Below are 9,772 nucleotides of genomic sequence, written 5' to 3' on the forward strand. Positions count from 1 at the left end.
TTCATTGAGTAGTCAGTATTGTTATGTCTGTAAGAAATTATGTTTTACATTTATTCTTCTTATGATCGTCCAAAGTAAATTGAATATTTAGTTCAATCAACCAGGGATGTTGGGATAAGTAAAATATGCAAGAAAACTAGACATTTAATTGCAGACCTTTTGTCTGGAGGTCCTATCCATGAATGTTAATGAGTTTCACCATGAGTATTTAACCTGACATCTTCCTTACAGTATGCTTATTCATATACCAATACCTAGGGTAAAGATTTTACATTTTATTTTTTAGATGTTATATGTATGTTTTTTAAACAATAAGAAACATGTATATAAAAAGTGTTTATTTATGAAGCAGTGACATAATTCAATAGTTTTCAGAACCACAATACTGATGATCGCAGCCTGGCGTGTCAGGTAAATAATACACAAAGAATTTTCCACAATTTGTTACTTTACCAGGTAACTTAACATCACAATCACTTCCACCCTGTTGTTTGAAACAATAATCTACAATTGTAGATTCAAAGAGTTGAGCTGGATATTCACCCTTTAGCCAACCAGAACCACCAGATCCACATAGGTTATAATCTGAGGGAGGTTTTGTAAGTAAAGATCCTTTTTCCCCATCACTTTTCATACGATACCATCCTTCACCATTCCACATTTCAATAACCTTCTCTACAGAACATTTCATATTTTGACCCCTGATATCATCCTTTCTACCTGGCCAAATAACTGTGTAGTTCTTACATTCTGGTACAATTGCCTGATGTTTGCACGAATTTATTATTCTAGTATTAGTAATGAAAATTTCATCTACTTAACAGAGTTGTCCTATAAGATCAACATGCCAACACTGTAAAATGTTTAATCTATCTATAATAAAAAAAGTTGAACGATGTCTGTCTGTCTGTTTGTTTGTTTGTAATGAAGGATCTCACTAACCGCTGAACCGATAGGGTTCTCGTTAACAGGGTAGCTTCTCATAGGTCCTGGGAAGGTTTGTAACTGTTTAGGGGGAGGGTTCCACCACCCTCCCAAGAGAAATTGAAAAAAAATTTCGCCCGGAGACTTCTATGACAAGAGGTATCGCAAAGACTTGATCACAAAATAGATGGGTATTGTAGAGACTTGACCCCAACAAAACATCTAAAGTGTCACTAGAGGCCTCTAGGCGAGTAGCCGCTAGTATTTTTTTAAGTAATAGAATTATTTTAATTTTAGTTAAACTTAAAATTTTAGAATAATAAACTTTCCTTATCTGCCCCACAGTATCTCATATTGCACCAGGCAGTTTCAGGCAAATAATAAACATAGTAACTACCACAATTAGTGACTCTTCCACTATAATAAAATATCAATTTAAAAAATTTTATGACAGGATTTAATTTGACTGTCAGAATAAATTAATAAAAGATTAATTATTACAATTTTCAAATAGGAGTGTTTTTTTTTTAAAAGTAAAATTAGTTTTAAGCTCATTGTTATTCTTCTGTACCTAATTGATCTGTAACATCTATCACGCCAATCAAAGCAGAATGTTACTTGTGAAGATTCATATTGTCCAGTAGGGTGATAGCCATTCAGCCATCCAGGATCATCTGTTCCACAGTGATATCCATCTAGAAATGTATTGTTAAGTAATCAATCTTACCTATAAGGAAAATTAAATCTATTGGACCTTATTTTTCTCCTAATCCTGTAAGGCTATTTCAAAAGTTGTATACCTAACGTAAGCCTTACTACTTACCTAGTTATTTACCTTGTTCAGGTAAGGTTCTCTTTGAATTTCTAGACATCATATAAGCAATCCAAGGGTATAATTTACTTTTAATGGGATGCAGTAATCACCCCTTACAGGACATAGATTTTGTAACAGACAGCCAAGGTATTTTCCTACTCTCACAAATATTGACATGTGCTAGGCAAAACAGCAGTAGGTACCATTTTAAATGTCTCAGTTCAGTCCAGAGTTGATCCTGGATTCTTCATGTTAGCAAACAGGCATACTATAATCCTAACATTAATGCTTATGCAGTATGATATGGGTTAAAACTATTTTAAACACAATTATGGTAATTTTTAGGCAATAATTAGAGTTAGTTGCACTTGAATTTAGATACTGTAAGACTGAGAAATTGTTAGGGACTATACCTGGAGATATTTCCGGAATAACTACTCCTGCAGGTTGTTCTAAACGATACCATCCTGCACCCTGCCAGTCTACAGCTTTTCTTGCCCAATGATATCTGTCTGTATTAAGCTTGTCACACCTATTTGATTTTTCAACAGCAACATTTCTTGTTCTATCATTCAAAGTCTGGTAATTATTACACTCTGAAGGTCTTTTACCTGAAATTTACTAGCTTACAATTATGTTTTGAAGATGTTGCTATTTATAACAATGTTGTTAATTTTTCTATTAATCATCTGAAATAAAAACCTGTATTATATTTAACAAAACTTAACTTTTATAAAAAAAAAAGTAATTGCAAACTTGAAGCTCACAATAAGGAAAATAATGTTATGAAAAAAAGTATTTTATATTTGATAACACAAGTACCTATCTTGATATTCATGATTTTCTCTTGGTATTCAGCATATTTCTTCTGAACATTATGAGACATAAGATTATAGATTAAAATTAGAATAATTATAACTGGAAATGGATTTTCAAAAAATCAAAAATGAAATAAACTTACAAAGTCATCTGGCTTGAGAGAACAATTATAAGCATAAGATAGCTTATAAACATCAACTGCTGATAACTCTGTCTGAAAAAATAATAATTTGATTATCATTATAACAAATTAATTTACAATTAATAATGATTATACTTTCTTGATACAGTAACAAAAACATTATATGTTTAACTATGACCTTTTGCTTTTCAAGAACATTAAAACCATTTTTGTTGAACACATCACTGTATGGTTGTTTTAATTTTATGCAAACTTTCCCATTTAAACATCCTTTGGTTTCAGGATAATGCATAACCGAATATACATCATAGGGGCTCTGAATGATATTTAAAATTTGTTAGTTTATAAAAAAATTTTTACAAATAAATATAATGAGCATTGCCCACTAAAATCATATTAAAAATCAATTTTTTCAATTTAAATCAGTTGTTGTTTACACCTATAGAATCAGACTGCAGAGCACAAATTTGAATTAAGTCCCCAATAAATTTTTTTGGGGGGATTTAAAAATTAATTTTTAGTGTTGCTGTAATCATTTTGATTGGAGCAAAAGCTCTTTTTTTACTTCGGGTAATATTGTGGCTTACAGAACATTTTATATAATTCACTTTATATTGATACAATAAAAAAAACATTACTCTGTTCATTGGAAATAATTTTTTTTTCCAAAACAATTAATTTCATTGAAAAATCTAACATTTACAATAAAACAAATAATTCTGAAATCTAACCAATAAGAAGTCTTGTTTTATTTCAATTCCTAACAATTCAAAAAAAGAGTGTTTTCACAAAGTGACTTATTTCCAATGTAGTTAAATAACTTTTATTTAATTAAAATGAAAAGAATGAAAACCATACACATAAAAGATACATTCTTTTTAAAATTATTTTAAAAAATAAGTTTGAATAATCTTATTTTATAACGCATTTGTATATGTGACAAAAATAAATTTGTTGTATTGCATAAAAATTTGTTGTCATTTAACCCTTTAAAGCCATTTTTTATGTTTTTAAAATAAGTGAGAGAACACAAACATGTTAATGTTAATTCATTGATATAATATAAAGAATTAACTTTTTAGTGAATTTTTATAGTAAAATCATAAGGCCTAATTTTACTCTATACCAGAATACAATATTTATGAAGCAAAACACTCTAAAAGCTACGAATTTTACCCAAATAAAAAAAGACCTTTTGCTACGGTTAAAATGATCACGGCAACAGTAAAAATTAATATCTAAATCAGACCAAAAAAGTTTATTGGGGATTTAAAGTGTTCACGAAGCTGGGAAAAAGTTGATATATGTCACTGATTAATGTTTTTTAAGAGTATTATTTTGAGAATTAAGTCTTAAATACTTTCCATTTAAAAATAAATCAAACTTTAAAAAAACGTATTTATTCCCTTGAAAACATCATTGTATTTTGAGTTTTATTATACATATCTTAAAACCTATCAAAATCGACAAATAACAATCTTTTTGTTCAAGTTTACTTGAAAATTTAGAGTAGAATAAATTCTTTTGTTACATACATATTAAACTAACCAAAAAAGTTTGTAATTTCTTTTTACGGGGAGATTAAATGTTTTCTACCGATAATCGAAAAGATATTACCAAATATGGGTATAAGGTCAGCTGATTTATAGTTGTCGATTGTGAACATAGCACCCTCATCCTATCTCAATATTTACTACTTGCTAAAAAAGCTTCATCATACTGCAGAGCTAAAAATATGATTAGGCCCCCACATAATTGGGGGATTTTAAAGTTTTTATTTTAGATAAAATCTACAAAAGATATTTAAAAGAAACAATCTTTAAAACATGAATTAATTAAAGGTTTTTGCTATAAGCATTTTCTGAGTACAGCAAGGTTGAATTAAATACACACACACACACACACACAAACATTAAACATACATATGGACTCCACAGAACTTGATTGTTTAATACTTCAAAACATGGAATAAGATAAAGAGCACACAAATTATATTCTTTTAATATTAATCTGTTATTTATGGATGTACATTAATTAAAGCAAGGCTTTTATCTTAATCCTAAACGCAATGTAAAGATAGTTCCTGAGGTAATAAATCAAGTCAGTTAGCAATAAACCTATACAAAAAAATTAAATAAAATAACATGTTTTTTCAGTTATGGGAATAAAATTATTTACTTTTTATAGCTATTGAAATTTTCCCGTACTGGTCCAAACTTACAACTTAAAATACACTGAAGGGACTGCAACTTTTACAATATTCAGTAATGTTTGGTTTCTATACTTTAACTTAACAAAATCCGTTGGTACCATTTGTACCAAAGAAAGATAAGGAGGGGGGACAGAGAATGGAAGAGGGAAACACGAGAATGGCCAATGTAAGTGAGTGAGTGTGTGTGTGTGTGTGTGTGTGTGTATAATGACAGGTATTTAATTAAATTCGACACATTACGAGGATTATTTTATGATGATAAAATGCTTATTTTTATGTAAATACTATAAAAACGCGCTATATTTTATGCTGAATGTGTGCAGCAAATAATATTTGTTTATTCTATTTAAACATTTCAATTCTTAAATATCATTCTTTCTACAGATTTTAACAACTTTTCTTTTGTCTTCATAGCAACGCTTACGTATCGGAATTTAGTTAATCATTTTATAAAATGTAAGGAATTTTGGCATTAAGTTTTAAAGAAAGTTTGAAGACAAATATTATTAGAGGTTTATTACCAAAATATTTCCTAAGTATTGATTTTTTTGTTTTTATCTGTAAGCGAAGAAATGTATTATTTTCTTATAGTTTAATTGTTGCTCAAACATTAACATTGATTTCATGCGGAATTGATATCAGATCCCCACCCCGAAAAGAAATAAAAATGAGTTTCTCCTCTTTTTGTAATTCTACTTATAGGCAAAATTGTCCTCTTTTTAAAAATCTTAATTCATTATTTTAAATTATTCCTGAAATGTTTCTCCAAACTTTTCTTTAACTTGCATTGCTTGAGGGCTTAAAACAAGTTCATCTATTATCTCAACATAATTGTCTCTATCTGGTCTAAAAAATGCAAAAAAAATAATATTTCTAGCTCTACATGACATGTTAAACCAAAAAATTGAGAAATGTACAAATTTCAGGAAAGCTTTGTTAGATGGCAGCAATTTTACTGTTTAATTCAATAAAATAATTGTATGTTATGGAATATGTATCCTTTGTTTAAAAGAAATTCTCTGAAACAAAAGAAAACTCTACAAGTACCTCTGGTTTACCAAATAATCCAATAGATCAAATTATTAGTTCATTTCCAACTAAAGTGGACAACATACAAACTTTTCTTATTTAGAAAATATTTGACATAGACTTTTAATAGTTATTTATCACACCAATTATACACAGCTTTCTGCGGATATCAAAATAAAAAATTATAAGATAAAAACAGTTTTGTTAGGCCTGAAGTGTGATAGGCCTGGTCCTATTAAATTGGTATTTATTTTATGATTTTTATTTTCATTAGGAAGTTATCTACAATTTAGTTATTTTTTTATGGCTTGGAACCAATTCTAATTTAGCAGATATTAATTGGTTTCAAATCCATACCAAAAATAACATTAGAAATTACATTATCAACCTGTTTTGTTCATGAACTGCTCCAAGGACATGAACCAATTCATGCAAAATGGTTCCACCTGAAAATATCATTTCAACATAAATATTTAACCAAAATAAAGAAAGTTTTAATTAAGTTAAAGAACAGGAAATCAAGAGTGAGGAAAAAGTCAGTTGAAGAGTATAAACACCATCTAACTTTAAAGGCAACTGATAACTTTCATGTTTCCCAAAAAGAACCACAGCACAAACAAAAACACAATATTTATATTTACTGATGCCCTGAGTGCCAATTTTTTTTAAAAATTTTATATCATTATAAGAATTTTCTGTTTTCTTATATTTTTCTATCTCTATTTTTCTTCTTCATTTTGACCATATAATTAGCAAGTGATTTTAATTTGAAGGTCAATTCATTTTATTGAATAATTCCCTTAAAGGAATCAAGATTTTAAGCATATTCTGGAAAAACAGACAGACAATGTTCTAATAAATGTAACATTTTACCATCATCATCAAAACACTGAGGATCTCCAAGGGTCATAAAAGACTTGTTGCTACTACCTGAAATCAATTTCAGAATCACTTTTATTTTATTCAAATTTATTATGGTATGGTGATAAGATAAGCATATAGTAAATTACCATAATAGAGTAGTTATTTATTGCATTGTATCATATTTTAATGAATTTTATATGATTAACACCAGTTTTGTTAGACCTGACGATCCAATGGCCCGGACTAAAAAAATGATGTTGATTTCATGATCTGTATTTCAATATTTATGGAAAATCCAGCATATATTAATCAGTTTCAAAGCCATACAGGAAAAACTATTATGTCAGAATTAGTAGTTTATAGAACTAAAAAATTTGGTGAAGCAAGCTCTCACCTATATAAGCTCTACACTCAATTGTATTCTTATTTATATCAAGCACTGGTCCTCTTGGATTCTCATTGTCAGTGGCTATTTGGAACTTGATGCAATCTAAGTAAACAACATTTAATAAGATATTAAGATTTTGTTAATATCCAAATAATGATTATGGCCAACTAAACTCTAGTATTATAAATCAAAAAAATTAAAATAGAATTTTAGACAATTGGATGAAAAAATTGTTTAAAATTTTTTGCCTGGTATTCAACCAAGGATTTCATTCTTTTTGCAAAGGATTTTAGTTTACCATTTTAGTTCTTTTATTATGAAATATTTAGACAATTTGTTTCAACAACACCATCATGTGACTATTTAGTGAATGATGTGTATACCCTAGTTTTGGAGTAGAAGCTTAATTACAGACTCTAAATTATAATTTTACCAGGATAAAGTTGACCTTCCAACTTTCTCATCATTCCCTGGATAGTATTCTTTTCTTTTTGTGTAAAGCTAGAAATTGAAACAAAAAGTTATAATTCAGTAATCTTTAAAACTATTATTAAAACAGAGGGTGGTAGAAAGAAGGTGAGTGAACAATTGTTGATTTCTCTCAAAAGCACAGAATTTTACTCGAAAAATTTTACATCCCCCTGGAACCTAAATCGATGGGGGTGTAAACTTTTGTATTAGAGACTATACGAGGGGTGTAATTTTATGCTCAAGGGGTGTAAGATTTAAAATGTTTTTATATAAATTTCTGAAAAATATGTCTTTTTTTTAGTGGAATAGAAACAAAAAATAAGATATATGATATACTTAAATATTGTGATTTTTGCAGACAGTTGAGGGGGAAACTAGATAAATGCCAAAACAATTTGTTGTTTGTTTTATTGTTGCAAATCTCTTTGCTACTAATTGAAGTAATCATTCTGTTTTGAAATGATATAAAACAGGAAATAAAATAATACCTTGACTCTTTAAATCTAAATGGAATGATACCATCTTTCCAAAGTCTGTTTTCATCCCTAAAATATCAGTACAAACTATGTAGAATATACATGGATATCTTGGCAGGGGAAAAATTGGGGATAGTTATTTCAGCCAGATACAATTTTTACTTTATTATAGAGTAAATGATGATCCCAAACTCTATTACAACCTCTGCTAAGTTCTTCATGAAACTCTTTTTTTTCTAAAACTGTTAGAAAAAGGGTTGTTGATATCTACATATGATATTGTGCAATTTAAAAAAACTAGAAAATCTAATATTAGTTATTTTAAAATATTTCTATTGCCGCTTTTCCAATTTGTGATAAAATGAAGATAAAAGAATAAAGCTTTTATTAAAAATTGTAAACTCAATTTAGAGCTACACTTCAAAAAGTAATGAAAATACATACCTTATGAAACTATAACCAATACTATCATCATAATTAGAATCCAACAAATTTTCTGACAAAAGCACACCTAAATAAAAGATAAGGATGACAACATCCATAAGTAGCAAAGCTAAAAAATTATGAATGGATATCGGGAAAATTTACTATAGAGCAGTGTCATACCATAAACATTAAACATGATAAAATAGGTAAAACAGGAAACCTTTAAAATCACGCAACTTTCAAAATTACGAAAACTTAAAAATCTAGGAATCGATCCGGCACCGCAATTAATAGACAAATTTTAATGAAACTTGATGGAAAAATGTAAAATATGAGCATATTTAATCCCTGGTAATTCCAGCCGTCAATCCTGAGTAGGAATCGGAAAAACATGAAAACCTAAAAATCAATAAATCAATCTAGCACCCCAATTAATTGGCAAATCTTAACAAAACTTAGAAAAAATTAAAAGAATGTAATATTTATTAATCCCTGAAAATTTCAGCCCTCTATCTTGAAAATAAATTTAAAAAATCATGAAAACTTGAAAATCTAGGAATCGATCTAGCACCTCAAATAACAGACAGATGGACAAAACAATGTATAGATTATATATGTCATAGGAATCTTCATAGGATAATTCAATAAAAACAATATAATAACAATAACAATACAAGAATAGATTCAAAACCCTAGATGGGCCAACAGCAGCAATAATCCACTAAACGGGATTCCTAGCATAAGATCATTTATGTTTATTTCCATAATGATTCGTTCCAATAATAAGAGACACATAAAATTACAATATAATTTGTAAAAAGCTAACTTTATCCTAATAAATAAATTATTTAAAGCTAACTTAATTTCATATTTCTTTTGTCTCATTGATTAAATCCCTTTATATGAGCTTAGAAATTTACTTACCTAAGCAAAGCTTTATTCAATGAAATGTAAAAGTAACTGCCAAAATGTGTACATTCTCTAACCAACAATATGGCCAGATTGTCTCCCTATTGTTCCTAATAGAAGAATTTACAGATCTAGATCTTATATATTTATTTCAACAACCACTGATGACCAGACTGTCTGTTTGTTGGTATAAGTTAGGCATTCTTCCTACTTATATATATATATTCTGATGCTTCCAAGTCTTATTTTTAATTACCTTCCATACAGAGAAAAATTAGAAACAACAAAATCATAATTG

At 28.5% G+C, this 9,772-nt stretch overlaps 1 protein-coding gene across 1 annotated transcript; it reads right to left on the reverse strand.

The window, feature by feature from the left end:
• Positions 1 to 323: 323 nt before the first annotated feature.
• LOC145329973 (zinc metalloproteinase nas-15-like) lies at positions 324 to 9,772 on the reverse strand. The gene is made up of 15 exons (XM_080174475.1): positions 9,731 to 9,772; positions 8,584 to 8,650; positions 8,152 to 8,208; positions 7,626 to 7,693; positions 7,199 to 7,294; positions 6,814 to 6,870; positions 6,329 to 6,386; positions 5,664 to 5,757; positions 2,878 to 3,015; positions 2,700 to 2,771; positions 2,561 to 2,606; positions 2,152 to 2,349; positions 1,496 to 1,619; positions 1,253 to 1,341; positions 324 to 762 (listed from the first exon to the last, which is right to left on the reverse strand). Exons 1-15 carry the CDS (start codon positions 9,765 to 9,767, stop codon positions 362 to 364), a joined length of 1,602 nt encoding a protein of 533 aa, XP_080030601.1. The 5' UTR covers positions 9,768 to 9,772; the 3' UTR covers positions 324 to 361.

Source organism: Acartia tonsa, chromosome 10, assembly GCF_053477335.1.
Source record: "Acartia tonsa isolate MP-2025a chromosome 10, ASM5347733v1, whole genome shotgun sequence".
Classification (NCBI taxonomy): domain Eukaryota; kingdom Metazoa; phylum Arthropoda; class Copepoda; order Calanoida; family Acartiidae; genus Acartia; species Acartia tonsa.